The sequence below is a fragment of the Polyodon spathula genome, chromosome 10 (genome assembly GCF_017654505.1).
Source record: "Polyodon spathula isolate WHYD16114869_AA chromosome 10, ASM1765450v1, whole genome shotgun sequence".
NCBI lineage: Eukaryota > Metazoa > Chordata > Actinopteri > Acipenseriformes > Polyodontidae > Polyodon > Polyodon spathula.
This window is the reverse complement of record NC_054543.1, coordinates 22331783-22355543: the sequence shown is the minus strand read 5'-3', so window position 1 is coordinate 22355543 and position 23761 is coordinate 22331783. Positions and strand designations below refer to the sequence as shown.

The 23761-nt window shown below is 39.1% G+C and overlaps 1 protein-coding gene across 1 annotated transcript in view; it reads left to right on the top strand.

The window, feature by feature from the left end:
• Positions 1–23761, top strand: part of LOC121321987 (fibroblast growth factor receptor 2-like) — an 80677-nt gene that overhangs the window by 11722 nt on the left and 45194 nt on the right. Inside the window, 2 exon segments of the mRNA XM_041261380.1 lie at positions 9534–9703; positions 22244–22367. Of these exon segments, the coding sequence (XP_041117314.1) occupies positions 9534–9703; positions 22244–22367 (294 nt within the window).

Below are 23761 nucleotides of genomic sequence, written 5' to 3'. Positions count from 1 at the left end.
ATATATATATATATATATATATATATATATATATATAATATAAAAACCATAACCATAACCTCTGGTGCAAGTAGTAGCAGGTTTTGGCTTGCAGGATGATGTAGTGGAAAGCAGGTTTCAATGCTACTATCTAAGGGAATGGACAGTCTTCAAGCAGTGTAAGCAGAATACATAGAAGGCACAATGGAGGGGAAGAAAGAATTAAACCAATTCTAAATTTCTGAAGTGTTGTTTTTAATAACAGACTGTTGCTGCTTTCTTTCTTTATGTCAGCTTCACAAAGCAGCAGCAAAACAAGTGGGCTGTTAAAATACTATTGCAGTCTTTGCATTGTTTAAAATGTAATATAAACATTATAGGGTGAGGTTGGTGAATTCATAGTAAAGTATATATTTTAAAGGAATAGGCTGTGCCTTTGGCTTTGTTTCTAAGCACCAGCAGTTAGGCATGCAGTACTAAACCCTCCCTTTTAAACTAATTCATCCCTTTGTTTACTCTACAATTTAGAGAGACAATAAAAGCGCTCCATTGTAATGCTACATTTTGGGAGGCAATTGTTTGTTTGCACCATCTAATATACCTGAAAACAACTTGGTCACGTCCTGTAATGGATCTTGCCAACTGCTGATAAAACCAATAAAGGTATTTCAAAGCCTTGCTGGGGAAATCGCCTCTACAGGCTTGTGAGTTCCACCAGCCAGTTGTTTTAAGTAAACGTGGACAAGCGTTTGTCAGGGACATAGGAATAGGCCAACCTAGTTTATATGGTGTTTAATTTTTTTGTAGTATCTTTCCAGCATATTGGGTTCTTGTTTTAATAATAGCTTGGTACATACACACACACAAACTCACAAAGAGAGATTTATTTGTGTTCTGTCAAAACAGTTTTTTTTTTTTTTTTTTTTTTTGCTTTCTGGCGGATGTGGTCTATGTTTATGATTTTCTAAATTGCAGTGTTGTTGAAGCCTGTCTTTCTATTACATGTGTGTAGTTTTATTTTTGCTGCACGGATCTCTTTCCACTCATTAAAATTTACTGGAGTCAGAAGTGGACAACAGTAATTGGGAACTAGCACAGGTGGTCCTGAAAGTCCCAACAGCTTGCCTTGCTCTGCGTTTGGGGAGTTTTTTCGTAAGTGTTTGAGGATTTTAGGGTCTTTATCACAAGGGACTTTTAGCTGTCTGCTTTTATCAAGTCATGAAAAAAACTCAAAACAAAAAGAATAGCAAAGCTGTTTTTTTGCTGTCCAGGGATAATAGAATTGCTTTTCTCGTTTGCTCGTAGCTGTGTAACACATTTCATTGGAAAATTGTGTGTTGTTGCCAGACTACATGCATTGCTTTAGCAGGCTTGTCCTGCTCACCTGCTGTAGATCCCGGTGCTTCAGCACATTTAGAAAAAGTGAAGTAAGCAATGTGATAACTGAATCGTAGGACCAGTGGGGAATTTTAAAAATATATATTTGATACTGTTATTTGTCAGAGAAAACTGCTAATATTAGGTGTCAGGATATATAGAAAAATGACTGGGTTAGACTCTCAGTCGAGTGTTGAAACTGACCTGCCAGTCATTGTTATTGCTGCTGGTATAGGAGGGACAGACCGTGAAATAATTGCTTTACTCTACTGTGTAGAGTGTTGCTTATTCTTTTTAAGTGTCAGTATATGTTCAAGTTAGTTTCTAAACAAAGAGCATGCAGAGAAATGAAAGCAAGCAAGAATGCGTGTTTATAAGTTAATTCTTATAAACATCTTTAGAAACCAGCAGGTTAATCTATTACAAATCACAGGGAATAAATACCAAAAACAAAAACCTAGGTATTACAGGATAGCTTTGCTGTTGATCACATTCCAGACTATGCATTCACCCCAGTCCACATTTCCTCAACAAGTTTTACAAATAACCATAACACAAGTGTGCTGCATGTACAAAACAATGTGGGGTCTTATTAACTGTTGCACAGGAAGTGAATAGGGAGAGGGCAATTCTTTTAGCCTGTCTGCATATGACATGCCTTTTAAACCCGGAATAATTCTGGTCGCTCTTCTTTGCATTCTTTCTAGAGCAGAAATATCTTTTTTATAGCGAGGTGACCAGAACTGCACACAATATTCAAGATGAGGTCTTACTAGTGCATTGTACAGTTTTAACATTACTTCCCTTGATTTAAATTCAACACTTTTCACAATGTATCTGAATGTTAGCCTTTTTTATAGCTTCCCCACATTGTCTAGATGAAGACATTTCTGAGTCAACAAAAACTCCTAGGTCTTTTTCATAGATTCCTTCTCCAATTTCAGTATCTCCCATATGATATTTATAATGTACTTTTTTATTTCCTGCGTGCAGTACCTTACACTTTTCTCTATTAAATGTCATTTGCCATGTGTCTGCCCAGTTCTGAATCTTGTCTAGATCATTTTGAATGACCTTTGCTGCTACAACAGTGTTTGCCACTCCTCCTACTTTTGTGTCGTCTGCAAATTTAACAAGTTTGCTTACTATACCAGAATCTAAATCATTAATGTAGATTAGGAATAGCAGAGGACCTAATACTGATCCCTGTGGTACACCACTGGTTACCACACTCCATTCTGAGGTTTTTCCTCTAATCAGTACTTTCTGTTTTCTACATGTTAACCACTCCCTAATCCATGTACATGTGTTTCCTTGAATCCCAACTGTGTTCAGTTTGAGAATTAATCTTTTGTGCGGGACTTTGTCAAAAGCTTTCTGGAAATCTAAATAAACCATGTCATATGCTTTGCAATTATCCATTATCGATGTTGCATCCTCAAAAAAATCAAACAAGTTAGTTAGACACGATCTCCCTTTCCTAAAACCATGTTGACTGTCTCCCAGGACCCTGTTACCATATAGGTAATTTTCCATTTTGGATCTTATTATAGTTTCCATAAGTTTGCATATAATAGAAGTCAGGCTTACTGGTCTGTAGTTACCTGGTTCAGTTTTGTTTCCCTTTTTGTGGATCGGTATTACGTTTGCAATTTTCCAGTCTGTCGGTACCACCCCTGTGTCAAGAGACTGCTGCATGATCTTGGTTAGCGGTTTGTAAATTACTTCTTTCATTTCTTTGAGTACTACTGGGAGGATCTCATCCGGCCCAGGGGATTTGTTTATTTTAAGAGCTCCTAGTCCCTTTAACACTTCTGCCTCAGTTATGCTAAAGTTATTTAAAACTGGATAGGAACTGGATGACATGTGGGGCATGTTGTCAGTATCTTCCTTTGTAAAAACTTGTGAAAAGTAATCATTTAATATATTTGCTATTTTTTTCTTCATCTACGATTTTGCCATTTGTATCTCTTAAACATTTAATCTCCTCTTTGAATGTTCTCTTGCTGTTGTAATATTGGAAAAACATTTTGGAATTGGTTTTAGCTCCCTTAGCAATGTTCATTTCTATTTCTCTCTTGGCCTTTCTAACTTCCTTTTTGACTTGTGTTTGCAGTTCCATGTACTCTTTCTGCATACTTTCTTTTTGGTCCTTTTTTAACGCTCTATAAAGTGCCTTTTTTCGCTGACTATTTTTTTTAATTGATCTATTAAACCATTTTGGCAATTTAGTTTTACATTTAGATTTGTCTACTTTAGGGATGTAATTGTTTTGCGCCTCTAGTACTACATTTTTGAAGAACAGCCATCCTTTTTCTGTGGATGTTTTCTCTATTTTACTCCAATCTACTTCTGTTAGTCTCTGTTTCATACCTTCATAGTTTGCTTTTCTAAAATTGTAAACCTTAGCTTTACATTACTTTTGGGGTTTTAAAAAACACTTCAAATGAGACCATGTTGTGGTCTGAGTTTGCCAGTGGTTCTCTGACCTCTGTTTTAGTTATTCTGTCTTCGTTATTTGAAAAGACTAAATCAAGGCATGCCTCCCCTCTAGTCGGTGCCTTGACACTGTCACGCGTTAGGAAGCAGTCATTTGTCATTTCCACCATTTCAATTTCGTCCGTCGTGCTCCCCACCGGGTTTTCCCATTTTATATGGGGGAAGTTGAAATCCCCCATTAGTATGGCTTCTCCTTTGCTACACGCATTTCTATGTCATTGTATAACAGATTATTTTGCTCGCTGTCTGAATCTGGCGGTCTATCGCATGCTCCTATTATTATGCCCTTTGAATTTTTGTCCGTTATTCTGACCCATATTGATTCGGCTTTATTTTCTTTGTCCAGGTTTAACAACTGGGTTTAACAATTGGTTGTTCTTTTATATTGTTAACAACTGCATTTAGTGAGCAATAAAACTGGATCTGTTTGACTGAAAGAATCACGTCCTTCTTTTTGTGTAGTTTTTTGTCAAGCTTTATTTGTAATGAGATTAAGTCTTATTGACCCGTAATGATAAAGCAAACAAGGCACTTGAATAAAGAGAACCCATGCAAAAAAAGGAACCATTTGAATTGACTAACATGTAGCACACAACAATCTACTGTTACTGTTGGTCCACGCAATGCAAACTGACTTTGAGAACACCCTGTTTAATGAATAAGTAGACAGTAGACCATGAACAGGGAAGGGTGTTGCTGTAATGAATGCTGACATCAGTCGTGAGTTGAGAAGTTAAAAAAAAAAACACCTTTGAGCAATTGGTGTTAGATAGGAGTGATAAAATAAAGCAGGTGTTGAATTATTTACAAGTTAATAATACACACAGTCAATATTTACATTTCCTTATCCGTGTGGCTGAGCAACTTAATGGATCTGCGAGATCCCATGGTGTGTGCAGTCTGTCACACCAAGCTGTCTTGGAACCATGCATTAATAATATAACTTCAGATTTCATAATTAGAAACCACTTAATTGTATGTATGTATGTATGTATGTATGTATGTATGTATGTATGTATGTATGTATGTATTTAGTTTTTTGGACGTACACAAAAGTTTTAAATGATTGAAGAATGACTTTTCAGGACGTTCCGGACAAAAGTCCTTCAGCAATGTAAAAAGAAAAGTAAACGCAATGCAGTGCAGTCAACTTTTCAAGAATTCTGTGGATAATGTCATGATTGTGTCAGAATAGAATGTTCATTCCAAGAGGTTCCAAATTTCATAGTTTGAAGAGGAACTCACATTCCCTTTGTTTCCGATCAGCATTTGTTCCATAGCACTGACTGATCCCACATATGGTGATGTCTTCAGCAGTGTGATTATCATTAGTGAAATGTCGGGCTACTGAAAATTGTGAGTGCTTCATAAATGTTGCGCAGAGTGGTCTGCTAAATGCCTTTTAGTAAATATATAATGGTAGAAACGAACAAAGCATTGTTGGGAGTCATGGAAATACATCTATCCATGTTGATGTTTACACAGGAAGGGGATCAAGGCAGGGTTAGTTGTGCTGCCCTCAAGTAGGACTACAGAGCCTTGGTGACGCTGGTTTGTTTGTGGTGATAGCTGATGGTGAGAATGCAACAGGTTCCCACATATTGATCACTTTTCCAGGTGGGGGTTGCCTTGATCTGTCAGGGTAAGGGCATTTGAGGCCCTTTTGATGTGCGTCACAATGGTCAAGTTGCTGTTTTTTTAAAATTTTTATTTTGTGGACAATTTCCCGCCCTTTGGGAATACAATGAGTATTCAATTGAGAGTACAATAAAAAAAATAAAATAAAAAAAACAAACTGCGCGTCTAAGATATTTGGTGCATAGAGAATAGAGAATACAGACCTCTACGTTATTCAACAGCGTAGTCACTTAGCAGAATCTCCCCTCCAAATCATTACCTTGGTGACCAATTTTAAGTTACAGCTGCCTGTTGGCAAGAATAAGGACACCCCTATGTTTATTCTGAGCATAGGAATATACAATTACCTTGTAATGTTTATTTTGAAAACAAGTAACATCACATGCTTTCACACTGCATATCATAAATCTCAAGCCACAGTTTAACATCTGTACTCCCTTTCACTCACTGATTCTGCTCCCTCTCTACCCCCATATCCCAGCCTCCCCTTCCCTACTTCCCTGACTTCATCCAAACGACACATTTCGTAGTCATCTTCAGCGGGAGGAAGCAGATGCATAATTACAGTTTTGAGACCGTCTACATGGATCATGCTGTATCTAATGTGCTGCAAAGAGATCCTGTAATTTTACTGTATGGTTTATTTTCCTTTTGTTTTTTTAATTTCCTACTTCCACTGGCAAGGAGTCTTTGAAACATTAGAAGATAGTTCCAGATATTAGTAGGACTGTTTTGGCCCTCTGTCTCTCTGTTTATGTAATGAAGTCTGATCCACAGGTGCAGCTCTGGTGTAACAGGCAGATGGCTGCAGCTGTAGGATTCTCTGACCTCAACTGAACAGAGGAATGCGAAGGCTTCACACACATTTACATGGTTGTTATAAAGACATTTCCATGTCCAGAACAAACCCATGTTCTGCCCTTTAGTATAAAACTGACTTTGCCTCTTGAAGTAAATATTAGTATTAAGATAGTAATGTTTGGAAGCTAATTGTTGTATTTCAGACCACTAATACTAATATTCATTTACTAAAAGAAACCGGAGTTCAGAACAATAGGATCATGGACATGGTACATTTATCATTGATATTAGGCTCAAAGTTGTATCATCAAAAAATCATCAAAAAATCTTGCCAGTTGTCTGATATGTGGTCATTTACAAACCGGTGCTGAAAGCCCAGTATCGCTGAAAACCTTATCGCTGACCCTGAAGAAAGAGCATTTTCTTTAATGAACAGTAAAGGTAACTGGTTTTGCTGTACTGGTGATTGAGAAAGTAGTAAGCCTCGTTAAAATGCATTTGGCTTAAGGTTGCAAACTGTCCATTAAGGAGAGTCAGTAAAAAAAAAAAAATAAAAGTCACATTTGAACACTAAAACGTAAAAAAAAAAAAAGTTTGAATCAAAGTAAACGTGGTATTTTTTATTGCTTGTGGCTTTCCAAAATCAGTTTGAGTGTGTTTTCCTACACTTGCCATTAATATGTTGGCTTTGCCACACAGCTCTGCAGAATTAAAGCAAGTTTTTTTTTTTTTTTCTCTCAGATGAACCTTGTAAAAACAGATGTAAGAAATCAATTGACTGCAGACATTCTGACTATCAAGACTGCTGTTAAAAACAGTACCAGCTTCAGACCAACGAAACAAATGACCCAGTCTGAAATAAAAAAAAAAAGAAATGGAAGAAAGGTTTTTGATTAATGCCTTCACAAACATCCATCCCTAGTGACCTGCTGCAATCTACACAAAATTGAATAAAATACCATAATTCTGTCATGCTGAAAAAACAAGTAAATGCAGAAAATAGTGCGTAGTCTTTACAGACACTCTTAATGCAAGTCTCTATGTTACCAAAAAGGAAAACCCTTGCATATAGAAACAATACCCTTAATTGGTTCAGGGACAATAACTTCAGGGTCACACTTGGATAAGCATCAAGTTAGAATTAAAAAGGGTGTGATTCTGCCAGCGTCTGTAGACTTGGAATATCATTAGCTGGTTTAGAATGAAAAAAGATGCAGAAATATCTATCCCCATTAGAATACTTTTAAGCACACCTGCATGCAGTTGTTGCCTTGATAAATGTGGTAAATAAAACGATCACACATAGTTGTAATTCTAAGTATTTCTATAGCTTGCATGTTGTCATGAACTGCTCGTTGTGCCCAGCAATGTATTGTAGTGCCATTGGGCCATTTCTATAAAAATGTAATAGTTGGTAAATTGGATATAAATGACCACATATCAGACAACTGGCAAGATTTTTTTGGTGGTACAATGTATTCTTCCTGTTTCTTGTGCTTATGGTTTGCTGCCCCCGAAAGAAACAAGTGCCTAGTTTGCCTATCCAGCCCTGGTTGCTGGTGTATGTGGAGCCAAGATCTCTCTAGCCAACCTAAACCCTCCCTGTCTGGGCAGCGCTTGGCCAATTGTGCAGCGCCCCCTGGGAACTCCCGACCACGGTTGGCAGTGGTATAGCCTGGATTTGAAGTAGTGATCTTCAGGCTATAGAGTGCCTTTTACTGGGTGCACCACAGGGGAAGCCCTTTCCATATTGGTTTTGAATAGAGGATTAGTAGAGTTGAAGAATGAATGAAGCAGATATTCAGAGATGGTTTCAATGTTTGTATTTCAGCAAAGAGCAGCAAGTGAGGGTTGAAATGGTTTGTGTCATAAATGGGAAATCTCAGAGGTCTGTGCCACCCATCTGTCTTGAGATTTTCAAGCACTTCCTTGCAGCAAAGTGTTCTGTCTTATGTTTTTATCACCAAATTTAAAAATAATCTGTGTGCATCTGCATGATGTTAAGATATTTTTAACCTGTTTCCTGCTGTTCCTGAGGACATTTCTATGTCTTCTCACTAGCTTTTAATGAAGTGCCAGAGCATATCTCAAATCTTTCATTTATTTAATTTTTCCCCTGGTTTACCATTTTGTGTCTTCTTGCAATGCACTATATTTAGTTTGAAGAAACACATTCCCTAATCAACTAGAAGCAGAGATTTACTGTTTTTATTTAATACAAAGATGAAGGTCATGTGGTCTATAGAGCACAATAATGAAACTTTCAGACTATTAGGACACTTTCTGTCCTAATAGTCTGATTGGCTGTGAAGGTCAAATGGTCAGAGAACTGTTTTGTTCTAGTTTAGTAGAACTCCGGCCCTCATGTGTGACTGGAAGTCTCTCTATGTATTTGAAAATACTTATTGGTGACTGTTTCCTCTGTTCTTGACAACAGGCATTCAGATTTGTGATGTAACAATAGGGATGCTCTCGGAATAATGTCTTTGACTAAATGAGAACAATTAACATTTAATTAATTAACTTAATGTGAAAACATGTGAATTGACCCACATTCTAGAAGGCATACAGCTTCAGGCATCTAACTCTGGAATTTCCTAAAGGGGACTTTTCTTGCAATAGTTTGAAAGCGCTGAGGTGATTTGTCACTTCTGTAATTGGATTAGTACAACTGCAATCAGCTACAACACTCTGTATAAGCACTTCTTTAAACTGTGCGACAAATGACTGCTACACCATACCTATAGGAGGCTGTGTGGTCCAGTGGTTAAAGAAAAGAGCTTATACCTAGGAGGTCCCCGGTTCAAATCCCAGCTCACTCACTGTGTGACCCTCAGCAAGTCACTTGTGTTCTATCTTTCGGGTGACACGTTGTTCTAAGCTGATGCATAGTTCACACATCCTAGTCTCTGTAAGTTGCCTTGGGTAAAGGCATCTGCAAAATAAACTAATAATGAAAAGCCTGTGTTTTAAATAAAGCAAAGTATCTGAGCTATGTAGAATATTAAAGATTTATGTCTGTCGCTCTCTCTAATGGTGGAGGTTTCTATTTTGGGGGTTTATCGACAGAAACACTTAAACCGTGCTGGCTGCTTTTGAATTTTGAATTTTTTTTTAGTGCTTCATGCATGGTACTTCAGTAATACAACTAGAATAATTGAAGGCTTTTCAAGCCAGCCATGGGAAACCATATAGTGCTTGAAGATGATAAACATTATTTTGTGTGCTTCTTGAAACAGATGCCCCATTCTGGACTAATCTGGAGAAAATGGAGAAGAAGCTCCACGCGGTCCCGGCCGCCAACACTGTGAAGTTCCGCTGCTCGGCTGGAGGGAACCCCAAGCCTGCCCTGCGCTGGCTCAAGAACGGCAGAGACTTCAAACAGGCGCATCGCATTGGGGGCTTTAAGGTACATTGTGAATCCAATAAGAGAAATAAACCAAACAAGGATTTGTAAAAATTGTCTTTTGTTGTATAAATCTTGTGTTGTACATGTGACAGGTTTCTAAAGTCGAAAAAACAAAACAATTTATGTTTAGTAAGTTGTTTTTTTTAATGATTTTTTATATCCAGATATCCTGTTTAGGGTGTCTCTCTTAGTCTGAGAAATAATTTCCCTCAGCTTCACTTTGGGTCTCTCTCTTTTGCTCGCTCTCTCTCTCACACTTGATGACACAGTTTATTAATGTAGTAACTTACACAACTTTTAAATTGGGCATTGTCACAAAGACGGCTGTAGTGGGTGACATCAGACCAGAATCAGGAACCAACACAGAATAAATGGAGAGACGTGGAGTTTGGTGAAGCTGAATGCTTGATTGCGCTCAGCATTTAATGATTCCACAAACAGAAAAATAAAAGGTTGTAAGACAAACAAAACACAGGACACGGCACTTTAGCCAAAACAAAGAGACAATCAAAACGGACTACACAGAAAAACACAGTGAGCTGAAATTAGTTATTTACGTGACACTTTTACTTTCTCCTCATCACACCCGTTCTCCACTCCACTCACTGCTACTGGCAATGCTGTCGGCAGACATGCTGACAGCAGGGCGAGTTTCTCCTCCCAGTGTAACACTGGAAGTGAAAATGCTGACAGCGGTGAGCCTATCAGCAGACGTGCTGACAGCTCCCAGGCTGACTTCTTCAGCCGGGGCAATTCCAGCAGCGGAAAGGCTACTGGGGTTGGTGGTCTCCAGCCCTCCCCGAAGTTCTCCAGCAGCGAAATTGCTGTGTGGTGAGGTGATCTCCTGATCTCTCACCCCTTCTTCATATCTGGCAGCTCCCTCCTGTGGGACTCCAGCCACAAGAACTCCTGCAGTGAAATTGCTGTGGGTAAGGTAGTCTCCTGACCGCTCTCCCCTTCTTCATAGCCGGCAGCTCCCTCTGGTGGGGCTCCAGCCACAAGAACTCCTGCAGTGAAATTGCTGCGGGTAAGGTGGTCTCCTGACCACTCTCCCCTTCTTGATAGCTGGCAGCTCCCTCTGGTGGGGCTCCGGCCACAATGACCCGTGCGTCCAAGCAGAGCTGACGACGACCCCTGGCGAAGCATTTCCGGCGACCCCAGGCAAAGGCAGCAGCGGACCCTCGGGAGGCGAACTCAGGAGGGGAGCCCCGGGCCAGAGGCGGCAGTGGGAGCTCTCCTTCTCCCTCGTACCCTGCCACCGGTGGCTCCACAGGCAATTCAGAGACACAGGCAGCCCCAGGCGATGCGGAGCAGCAGGCAACCCCAGGCGGTACGAGGCAGGCATCCCCCAGCAATGACGTGAAGGCATCCTTGGGCGTTGTCGTGCAGGCACCCCGGACCGATGATGTGCAGGGAGTCAGGAGAGGCTGGGGTACGGGTTTTGGCCCTCTTCTCGGCCACTGCGGCCAGGCGGTTCTTCCCCGTGCTTCTCTCAGCAGCCTATGCAAGGGCTGCTGAGGGATGCCAGCATCTAGTCCTGGTCCTTCTGGTGAAGGGAGAGGCAGCTCCTGCTCCTCTCCACCTGATGATGATGTAGGCAGAGGCAGCTCCAGCTCCACTCCTTGTGATGGTGGGGCAAGTGATACCAGCAGGCATTCATCCTCTGTTGTTGGAAAGGGACTCAGCAGGCATTCACCCTGCTGTTGGAAAGGGACCCAGCAGGCATTCATCCTCTGCTAGTGGACGGGGACCCAGCAGGCATTCACCCTCTCCTGGTGGAGGTGGCAGAGGCAGCTCCTGCTGGTGGCGGAGGCAGAAACAGCTTCTTCTGCTTTGCCCCTGGCAGTGGAGGTGGTGGAGGCAGAGGCAGCTTCTACTGCTCTGCTCCTGCTGGTGGAGGTAGAGACAGCTCCTGCTGCTCTACTCCTGGGAGACAAGTACACGCCCGTCGGGGTAGGATCGCATGACCATGTAGCCTGGAGTGTAGTCTACCCTTGTTACAGGGGACTGGTGCGGCTCGCCCTTACTTGCAGGGGACTGGTGCGGCTCTCCCTTTTGCTGCTGGTGGACGTGGAAACAACAGGCATTCTTCCTTTGCTGGTGGATGTGGAAAAAGCATTCCCTCGGGCTTTGGATTCCCACGGTCCCCCCATCTGGGCACTGGACGCATGGGCTCCTCCCACTTGGGCATTAGTTCCCCCTCTGCATATTGCGTGGGGTGTAGGGCCAACGTGTGCCCATATACCCCACAGCCGGGGCACAACTCTGCCGCAAGGTACTTGAAAAAGGCCTTCAAGCCGTCGTCCCCAGCCTCGTCTTGCTATTGCAGCTTTCCCTCACCCCTCTCTTCCTGCTCCTTCTCCCCAGCTTCCTCTGTTGTGCTGGTTCCTTCTCCTCTTCCTGGAAGGGGCAGACAACAACTGTGTGCCCGTACACCCCGCTGGCAAGGCATTAACCTTGGCCCTCCAGAGAGAGGAGCGCCTCTAGCTCAGTCTAGATCTGTCACTCCAGCCTTCCATTTTTTTCTTCAAAAAAATCAGCAATCCTTTTTTTCCCAAAAAACTACGGTTCCTGCTCTATTCTGCGTCTATAATCCCATGATAACACCACGTGTCACAAAGACAGCTGTAGTGGGTGACGTCAGACCAGAACCAGGAACTAACACAGAATAAACGGGGAGAGACATGGAGTTTGGTGAAGCTGAGCGCTTGGTTGCACTCAGCATTTAATGATTCAACAAACAGAAAAATAAAAGGTTGTAAGACAAACAAAACACAGGACATGGCACTTTAGCCAAAACAAAAAGACAAACAAAACGGACTACACAGACAAACACAGTGAGCTGAAATTAATTATTTACATGACTTTTTTACTTTCTCCTCTCCACACCTGGTATCCACTCACTGAACACACAACCCCGAGTGAGTGAAAACATGCTGCTTTTATGCAGCTATACTGAGACTCGATTGCTAATCAATCATTCAATTGGAGTCTCGGTACAACTGCACGTGAATTAATAAAAGTGCAATTCCCTGTGCTCACATATTATTACCTTTTACCTGCATGTGAAGTGCTCTGCAATCCTTGTGCCTAAATACAAATATACATCGTGCTCGTAACCCATATTACGTCCCGTGTACCAATGACCACCAACATTAACACACTACATGTAACATACAACACAGAAATACACACAGGGGCAGGGCAACATTGCCACAAGCAAACTTTTACTTATTTATTTATTTTTTAAAGAAGAGAAACACCTGTTCAGAAGTTTTGTAGTTTCAGACTAATTAATTAAAAATGTCTTTAACAAATGAAGATTATTTGACTTTTCTCTGGATCCTGTAACTACAGTCCATGTAATTATTCCATTGCTTTAATAATGGCAGGTTTTTTTTTGTTTGTTTTTTTTTTTAAGCTTAAAAGTGAGATACATTAAAATAAGTGAGATAAAGCATAATTTTTTTCTGTGTGTTTTGTTTGGACACAATTCTGGGTACATGGACTAATAAAGGAGCCATCACCAAAATGAACCTGTATTACTCTTTGTACCCATTATTATGGAATATCAATAGAATATACCTGTTATGAACAAGTTGCTAGGTATGGGTCATGCACAATTAACAAATGCACTGGAGGGTTCTCCGCTGAAGGCAATAGGCATCCTCCTCATTTCAAAATCGTGTCTAACGAGATTGTTGAAGCTGATACAAGGTTACACTAACAAATCGGAGCTGTGGTTGAGGCACAGAGTAAAAAATTCACTGCATTGTGTGGAGATGACAGGAAAGCAAGAACACTGCCTCCCCTTGCTCAGGGTGTCCTGAAAGCTGGTGTTCTCTTATAAAAATAAATAAATAAAATAAATAAAATAATAAAAATTATAATAATAGTTCAGTCTTCATCAGTACTTTAGTCCTGACAACATATCTCCTGTTCAAACTCAATTCATCACCAAAAATGTGAAAGAAAAAAGCTAGCACTCAGGGCTCATTTAGCTGGCTGTGGAAACCTCAGGGATGCCTGTGTTCAATATGTTCAGCACTTCTATAAAGATAGCTGTGGTGGCTGGAAACCCACATCGCTTGATTCTACCTTATTGCTTGTCTGGAGAACTATGATTGCTGAATATAATGATTTTTAATTTTTTTTTTTTTAAAGGGGGTCACTTTTTCTACAACAAAGTGTATTACAATCCTTGCACGAATCATCAGCTGATGTTGAATTAGCTAACATTTTTATTTGGTGAAAACTTAATGTTATTTCAACCCTCAACTTATATCAGTGACCATTTTGATAGATGCAGGTGTCAGTAGTGTGGGTATGGGCTGAATTTCGGTCCTTTTGAATGTATGTTATCAGCTTTGGGAATATCTTGAGCGCAGACCTCCAGGTAAGCAGGGTAATATTTAAGGAAAATAAATTTGAAAATATTTTTTCATTGTGATAATAACAAGTGAAAGCTATGAAGTTCTGTATTTCAGCAAGGTATAGACGACCTACAGGCACCGTAACTGAAAATAATTATTTAAATTCTAAGAGGAAGAATACTTTGATCACAGTTTAAGATTGTTTTCATGTAATAAGAGGGTTAGGGAACAGACCTCCCATAGTGAATTAGACATTGAGCAAGAACAGTGCCTCTCCCTTCTCAGGGTGCAGAACTGTGGAACTCTCTTCAAAGCTGGTGTTATTGTTAGGCTTCAAAAACTATTGTTTTTGTTAGGATTATTTATTTATTTATTTATTTATTTATTCTTCCAAAAGATGCTCAAAAACTTATGAAATTCGGTACGCTGGTAGATGCCTATGGTCAGTGATATTCGGCAAATTTGCATAAGTCACGTAGTTCGGCAGACATATTGGATTTTGCAGAATTTGTTAAAATGCCTATGTACTGAAAACTGTGTATTGCACAGTTCTGAAAATTGCTATACATGTTGAGGGATAGGCCCTGATTAACTGTTGTTAATTTGAAGCTGATTGGTACTGTGGTTTGGCAACCAACATTTTTAATGTCATAAAATTACCATGAAAATATAAAATCATCAAAATTCAAAGAACTTCCTCTCTGAAACCGCTTATCTGATTGAAACAAAAATTGGAATAAAACATCTTAATATGGTCACATGTTACGCTTGTTCAAGGGAAGTTGTTACTATGGAAATCATGGCAGCCACGCTGAATGACATAATCTGCATATGCAATTGACTATAAAACTGCCTATAATTTTTAAACGGCTTCACCAAAGCTCACAAAATTTGGCACCAATGTAGAGGAATATGGGACATTGTGCCGTGGTCAATGTGGTTGCCTTTGGTTATATGATGTGGCAGCCATTTTGGATTTACTGAAAAGTTTGAACAATATTCAAAAGTGTTCTTCTCATGAACGGTAAATAGTACAACTGTGAAAAATGTTGTACATAGTGCGCTCATGTCCACGATTGATTCTACTTAAAGAAAAATTGACCGGTCACATGGTGTGGCAGTCATGTTGTATTTTACATAAAACTCTAAATGACAACTCCTCATGAACCCTTTGGCCGATTGACATGAGTCTTGGGTATACGTTATCTTTGTGTGTCCTCTAAAAACTGTTTTCTGGAAAAGTTCCTACATGAACAAACATGGCCGCAATGAGCCAATCAATATGGGTGACGTGCCAGTTTTGCCAATTTTTTCACCCTGAAATGACACATTCCTACCACTGGGAGAGCTGTTGCTATGGAAAACAGCAGTCTAGTAAAAATATTTCTTGAAGCAACCATTTTTTGCTGCTGTCTAAAAAGAACAGTTTCTCCAACTCATGCAGCTTAAAACACGGTAATTACTCTGGAAAGGCTGATATTATTTTACACATACACACAGTATACTATACAAAGACACATACTGTAAACAGAACATACTAAAAACAAACACATTTTTTGATGCCCTGTTGTAGCTGTACAGCATCCATACGAAGAAAGAAAAACTGCACCGTGCTTTTTAAATCAGAAGACAATCGAAAGAATAACATGTATAATACATGAGCTTTACAAGTCACACCAGTACAGTTTGTTTAAAAATCGTAATAAAATTGTTTAGAAAAAAATACTGTGATCTCGGGATGTACATGGCTAAAAGAACTGAATCTGTTCAGTCTTGGAACAAAGAAGACTACGCGGAGACCTAATTCAAGCATTCAAAATTCTAAAAGGTATTGACAATGTCGACCCAAGGGACTTTTTCAACCTGACAAAAGAAACAAGGACTAGGGGTCACAAATGGAGATTAGGCAAAGGGGTATTCAGAACAGAAAATAGGAGGCACTTTTTTACACAGAGAATTGTGAGGGTCTGGAATCAACTCCCCAGTAATGTTGTTGAAGCTGACACCCTGGGATCCTTCAAGAAGCTGCTTGATGAGATTTTGGGATCAATAAGCTACTAACAACCAAACGAGCAAGATGGGCCGAATGGCCTCCTCTCATTTGTAAACTTTCTTATGTTCTTATGTACATAAAATATACTGTAAAGTGAGATTTTGCATGTGTGTAACACGCTATTGTTAGCTGAACCGAAGCCAGTCGATAAAAATACACCATTTAAACCAGAAGACAATGTATAATACATGCTCTGTACAAGTCACACGCTGTACAGTTCGTTTAAAAATCTGAATAAAATTATTTTTATGACTGAACTGTGGTAAAGCAACAATCACAAATCGAGAATATCATGGGCGTATAACCCACTTAAAAGATGCATGACGGTGGGGGTGAGGGGGACAACTTTGCGAACGAATCTTTGATTTAATTATTTTAGGTAATGAAAAGTGTAGGCAGAACTCTTCAGAATCGCTTGCTCTATGAAATACAATTGTAGCGATGAAGATCACACGGTTATTTACAGAGAATCCCCCAAAAGCGAACATTTTAGTGTAATTAGAGCTGAGCAGCTTTTCTGCCGTAAACGTTGTTTACTTAAAATAACTTCGTGGCCATGAAGGCATGTACAGAACGACACACACACACACACACACACACACACACACACACACACACACACACACACACACACACACACACACACACACACACACACACACACACACACACACACACACACACACACACACACACACACACACACACACACACACACTAGCAGCTGAACTTGCAAGCCAGAAAAATAGTAGCTATATCATGGTAGATTAGAGGCTAATCTTGTAAGCAAAATTGTATTTATTTATTTTTTCTTTCAAAACGTTTACCTGTGAGTTCCATGGTTAGACCCTGTTATGGCTTCAGTTCAGTATTCCAGCGGTGCAGTAAACAGCAAGTAAGAAAAAATATTCTTAATAATTTACACACAGTGTATGTACCTTAAAAATGGCCCTGGTTTGTCAACTGTTTATTTTCAACTGGCCTACATGTTAAATCAAACTATGTTTTTTTTTTTGTTTGTTTTTTTTTAATACGTATTTCAGTGGGTGTTTGTTGTGTAGATGTTAGTAGATACTAACTTACTGTATTTAGTACTACCTCCTAAAATGCATTAGCGAAAATTAATTTGACATCTGGTAGCCAGTGTGTTGTTACTAATCGTGCTGTCTGTTCAGTTTTCTTTGCGTTCATAAAGTTCACTCTCCCCATTCATTTGTTTCATTTATACCACTTGTCATTAAAACCATAGAGTAGCTCCTATTGCTGCTGGTTGCAAACTTTTAGATTTTTCTTTTGTTTCATATAGCACATTGACAGCGTTCATAGATTTACTTTGTAAAGTTCACCACAAGGGGCCACCTATGACCATGAAATGTAATGACCATGTAATTCCTGATAAAAAATGATACTGCCTTCTCCTGCCACATACACTGCTTAAAACTAATATAGCTAATAGTAAATCATATAATGGTTATATATATATATATATATATATATATAGTGTGTGTGCCCACTTTAATTTTTAAGAGTGTAAGATTGATTTTTTAAAAATATTTGCCATTTTTGCATAACATTACTGTGAACCAAAGGGACGATGCAGAGGTCACGAGTGACTTGCTAATCGTAATGCAATTAACTACTGCTGCCACCTTGTTAGCGGAGGCAAAAGACATTTTATCGTTATACAATGAAGCCGTGAACAGCCTTGTTAGCGATATATTAAGTAAATAATTTAAACAAACATAATATACTAAATCTGTGATAAGTGATGTATAATTTTACAATAAAGTTAATGTTAATCAATTACAATTGACTGTTGATAATCCACACAAATGTAAGTATAGCATGTTGAAAATGTATGCTATGCTGCAAGGTTTGGAGAAGGTGTTTCTCTAAAAGCTGCTTGTGACGTCAAAGACAGCAGCCAAGAGCAGTCAGTGCAGCAAGTTCTGGGTAACAGAATGCAGCAATTGAAACGTGTATTCTGTGTTTTTGACTGTTTCCTTCAAAATACAGTATCAGTTCACAAAAAGATCTTCCTCAGACAACACAGTGATGTTTTGTCCAAATGTTTGCACTGTCTGTAACACAAACACAGCTTCTGTGGCAGGCTGGCGAGTGGATAGAGGCCCAGAGACAGACTTCAGTTCAAACAAATATACTTTTATTATAAATAAACACACAATTAAAGGGCACAAGGGCCAAAACAAAGCAATTTAAACACAAAAAAGATAAAAAGCAAAACTTACAAAAATAAGTTTCCAGGCTGGGCAATGCCTTCACTGGATTCAAACTTTCTAAACAACCAAAAAAAACCAACCTACTTCCTCAGCTCCCTCCCTCCAAATGAGAAGCAGAGGCCTCCTTTTATATCAGGTGGCTGGGCGCTGATTGATCGTTAATCAACCTAATCAACTAATCAACCCCAGCCACCTGAACATAATAAACCCAGGCAGGTAGGGGAAGTTAACCCCATCCCTGCCAATTTAAAGGGCAGAGCTTTGCTCTGCCACAGCTTCATATATATTTTTCAAACTTCTGAGTTTGCAGGCCTCAGGGAACTAATGCCAGCAATTGAATGAAGCTGATTGCTTAAATGCATTTCACAATAAATACTAGTTAGGATATTGTTTGCATCCAAGTAACATTTTAATTTGCTGCTAACCAATGCTTCCAATATTTTTGCCAAAATTGACACAGTCAGCTGTGTCCAAAATGATTTGTGATGATAATGTTTGATTTATAACTACCAATGCGCTTAAATTTCACAATAACTGCTTGGAAGCCTTTATAGTTCTAGTTTTAATTTATTTTTGTTTATTGTATTTATATAGTGCTTTTTATATAAAAGTATTGCAAAACACTGTACAGTACATAGCAGAAAAAAGATCAAACCACAATACATTTGTATAGCATGTCACACATACAACTGCCACAGTCTGACAAATTTAAATAACCGATTAAAATAAGTGTACACATAATACAAAAGAAGCAAATTAAAAGTTAGATTAAAACCCACTAAGATAAGAAAGCTATTTTATAAAAGTGAGTGTTTAGTCTTGACTTGAAAACTGTAACAGTCCCAGATTCCCTGACAAACTAAGGCAGAGCGTTACATAATTTCTGAGCTCTAGAAGAAAAAGCCCTACATACCATGTTGCTTTTGTTGACCATAGGAATAACCAGCAGCCCTGCAATCTCAGCGATTTTGGAAGATGCAGAGTCAGTAACTCCTGCAAATAACTATGTGCTAATCCATTCAGGGCTTTGTAAGTTAACAGCAAAATTGTAATCAATTCTATATTGCACAGGCAGCCAGTGTAACTTGGCCAAAACACAGGTAATATGTTCACTTTTCCTGGTTTAAGTCAAAATTCTAGTGGTGGTGTTCCGCTTGCAGCTTGTTCAGGATATCGCATGTTTTGGAATACCAGAAAAAACTGCATTACAATAATCATTTCTAGGTGAAACAAAGGTATCCATTAGTTTATCGGCGTCAGGTACGGAAATAATTGGCTATATTTCTGAAATGATAAAGATACTTTAACTTAAGAACATAAGAAAGTTTACAAATGAGAGGAGGCCATTCGGCCCATCTTGCTTGTTTGGTTGTTAGTAGCTTATTGATCCCAGAATCTGATCAAGCGGCTTCTTGAAGGATCCCAGGGTGTCAGCTTCAACAACATTACTGGGGAGTTGATTCCAAACCCTCACGATTCTCTGTGTAAAAAAGTGCCTCCTATTTTCTGTTCTGAATGCCCCTTTGTCTAATCTCCATTTGTGACCCCTAGTCCTTGTTTCTTTTTTCAGGTCAAAAAAGTCCCTTGGGTCGACATTGTCAATACCTTTTAGAATTTTGAATGCTTGAATTAGGTCGCCACGTAGTCGTCTTTGTTCAAGACTGAACAGATTCAATTCTTTTAACCTGTCTGCCTATGACATGCCTTTTAAACCTGGAATAATTCTGGTCGCTCTTCTTTGCACTCTTTCTAAAGCAGCAATATCTTTTTTTATAGCGAGGTGACCAGAACTGAACACAGTATTCAAGATGAGGTCTTACTAGTGCATTGTACAGTTTTAACATAACTTCCCTTGATTTAAATTCAACACTTTTCACAATGTATCCGAGCATCTTGTTAGCCTTTTTTATAGCTTCCCCACATTGTCTCGATGAAGACATTTCTGAGTCAACAAAAACTCCTAGGTCTTTTTCATAGATTCCTTCTCCAATTTCAGTATCTCCCATATGATATTTATAATGCGCATTTTTATTTCCTGCGTGCAGTACCTTACACTTTTCTCTATTAAATGTCATTTGCCATGTGTCTGCCCAGTTCTGAATCTTGTCTAGATTATTTTGAATGACCTTTGCTGCTGCAACAGTGTTTGCCACTCCTCCTATTTTTGTGTCGTCTGCAAATTTAACAAGTTTGCTTTCTATACCAGAATCTAAATCATTAATGTAGATTAGGAATAGCAGAGGACCTAATACTGATCCCTGTGGTACTCCACTGGTTACCACACTCCATTCTGAGGTTTCTCCTCTAATCAGTACTTTCTGTTTTCTACATGTTAACCACTCCCTAATCCATGTACATGTGTTTCCTTGAATCCCAACTGTGTTCAGTTTGAGAATTAATCTTTTGTGCGGGACTTTGTCAAAAGCTTTCTGGAAATCTAAATAAACCATGTCATATGCTTTGCAATTATCCATTATCGATGTTGCATCCTCAGAAAAATCAAACAAGTTAGTTAGACACGATCTCCCTTTCCTAAAACCATGTTGACTGTCTCCCAGGACCCTGTTACCATATAGGTAATTTTCCATTTTGGATCTTATTATAGTTTCCATAAGTTTGCATATAATAGAAGTCAGGCTTACTGGTCTGTAGTTACCTGGTTCAGTTTTGTTTCCCTTTTTGTAGATCGGTATTACGTTTGCAATTTTCCAGTCTGTCGGTACCACCCCTGTGTCAAGAGACTGCTGCATGATCTTGGTTAGCGGTTTGTAAATTACTTCTTTCATTTCTTTGAGTACTACTGGGAGGATCTCATCCGGCCCAGGGGATTTGTTTATTTTAAGAGCTCCTAGTCCCTTTAACACTTCTGCCTCAGTTATGCTAAAGTTATTTAAAACTGGATAGGAACAGGTTGACATGTGGGGCATGTTGACCGTATCCTCCTTTGTGAAAACTTCCCTAACATGAGTCTTAAATGATAGATCAGGATCAAATATGACCTCCAAATTCTTCATTTCTAGATTAAGTTTTGATGAGAGACTGCAAGAGTCGAGCTCATGTAGTCCCACATTTCCTTTTAGTTGATTCTCTGAGCCCACTAACATAACCTTTATTTTATCTGAATTCAAGATTAGAAAATTCTTTGATATCCAGGGCTTGATGTCTGTAAGGCAAGTAGCTAATAACACCCAGGCAGAAGTAATTCCTGGCTTTAGGGACAAATACAGCTGGGCATAGCAATGGAAGCTCACTTTGTGTCTGCACATAATGTCACCTAACAGTTGCATATATAATGAAAACAATTAGGGACCTAGAATGAAGCCTTGTGGAACACCACAGATACATAGAGCACTGTCTTTTCAGGAGTACTACTTAAACACACACACACAGTGTGCAGTGGTTTGTCTTGCTGCACACCTGCCTTTTTAAATTTCCATTTCCACCTGTGGAGTTCTTGAAAAGCTGGTATATAGCATCTGATAAGCATATCAACTCCTCCAATCAACTATTAAATGTAACTGAATTAAACCCAGCAAAAAAAACAAATTAAAAGGTTTTTTTTTTTTTTAGCAAACATTTGCTTACCAGTAATCCTCAATATCTTTCAACAATCTGAGAGCGTTGAACTGGAGTTTCAGACTTTAATTGATTTTTTGTTTCTGAGTTTCACAGTGTTATTGCTGCAAGAGATTGGCTGTATTATTGGCATTTTTCACAAGATTAGATCCATTCCAGCCTTTAGCATATGTGTCTGCTTCATACATCCCTTTTTATAGCAGACTCTGTGTAAAGACAGACCAGCGTTGTTAGATATATTTAAGAATCTATTTTGAGTTTGGATTGTTTTGGTTAACTGCTGATGACCTATCCACAGGTTCGGCCTCAGCACTGGAGTCTCATAATGGAGAGCGTGGTTCCTTCGGATAAAGGGAATTACACCTGCATAGTGCAGAACAAATACGGGTCCATCAACCACACCTACCACCTCGATGTGGTCGGTGAGTTAAAACTTTAAACACTGTTCACTTTGTTGTTGGCGTCTCTGTTTCTTAACAATCCCTAAAGGTAGCTACATTTCATAAAAGTTTTGTGTGGTATTTTTTCATTTTTCCGATGCTTTTCCCATAGTTACAATATGCATTTACCATTGTTTACTTATTAATATGATTTCCCGTAACTCTCTGTTCTTTACAATGCTTACCTATGCATTACCATATTTTAACTGTACGTTACTTTACATTACTGTACATTTTAATTATGAGAGTCTGGAACCAACTCCCTGGTAATGTTGTTGAAACTGATACCCTGGGATCCTTCAAGAAGCTGCTTGATGAGATTCTGGGATCAATAAGCTGCTAACAACCAAACGAGCAAGATGGGCCGAATGGCCTCCTCTCGTTTGTAAACTTTCTTATGTTCTTATTATTACACTTTGTTGATATGCCTTTACTGTGATACACTTTTATAAGCTGTCTCTCTTTCTGTAAACACCTGCAGCGGTCGGAGGTTATAAATAGCTTATGCATGTTCTGGCACTAGAGTTATTACAGCAGTTACCAAACAATAAGTCTCACAATCTGCATGCCTTTAATTGATTATGCAGGTAAGGAGATTGGTAGCTGCAGGAATAGTCGTTTAAGTAGCACAATTCAACATTGTAATTCTATTATTGTTAAAAGGATGTTAGTCCCTTGCACCTACTTTGGCTGACAATTGGGATAGTACTTTGTTAATAACAGTCTACTTAGTTTTTGTCCCAGTTTTATTATCTTCAATTTAAAGCTAAACCACAGGAGGTCTTGTTTCTCTAATCCCTGCCTCAATGTATCACCTTGTTGCTGCAGGAGTGCATCGCCCTAGTTTTAACCCATGAAGTCCCACCAAGGACACCCTGCACTCCCCTTCTACTGTGCCCCTGGATAGGAAGGAATGATCCTAACACATGGCAAATGACATTTAATAGAGAAAAGTGTAAGGTACTGCATGCAGGAAATAAAAATGTACATTATAAATATCATATGGGAGATACTGAAATTGGAGAAGGAATCTATGAAAAAGACCTAGGAGTTTTTGTTGACTTAGAAATGTCTTCATCTAGACAATGTGGGGAAGCTATAAAAAAGGCTAACAAGATGCTCGGATACATTGTGAAAAGTGTTGAATTTAAATCAAAGGAAGTAATGTTAAAACTGTACAATGCACTAGTAAGACCTCATCTTGAATATTGTGTGCAGTTCTGGTCACCTCACTATAAAAAAGATATTGCTGCTCTAGAAACAGTGCAAAGAAGAGCGACCAGAATTATTTCGGGGTTAAAAGGCATGTCATATGCAGACAGGCTAAAAGAATTGAATCTGTTCAGTCTTGAACAAAGAAGACTACGTGGCGACCT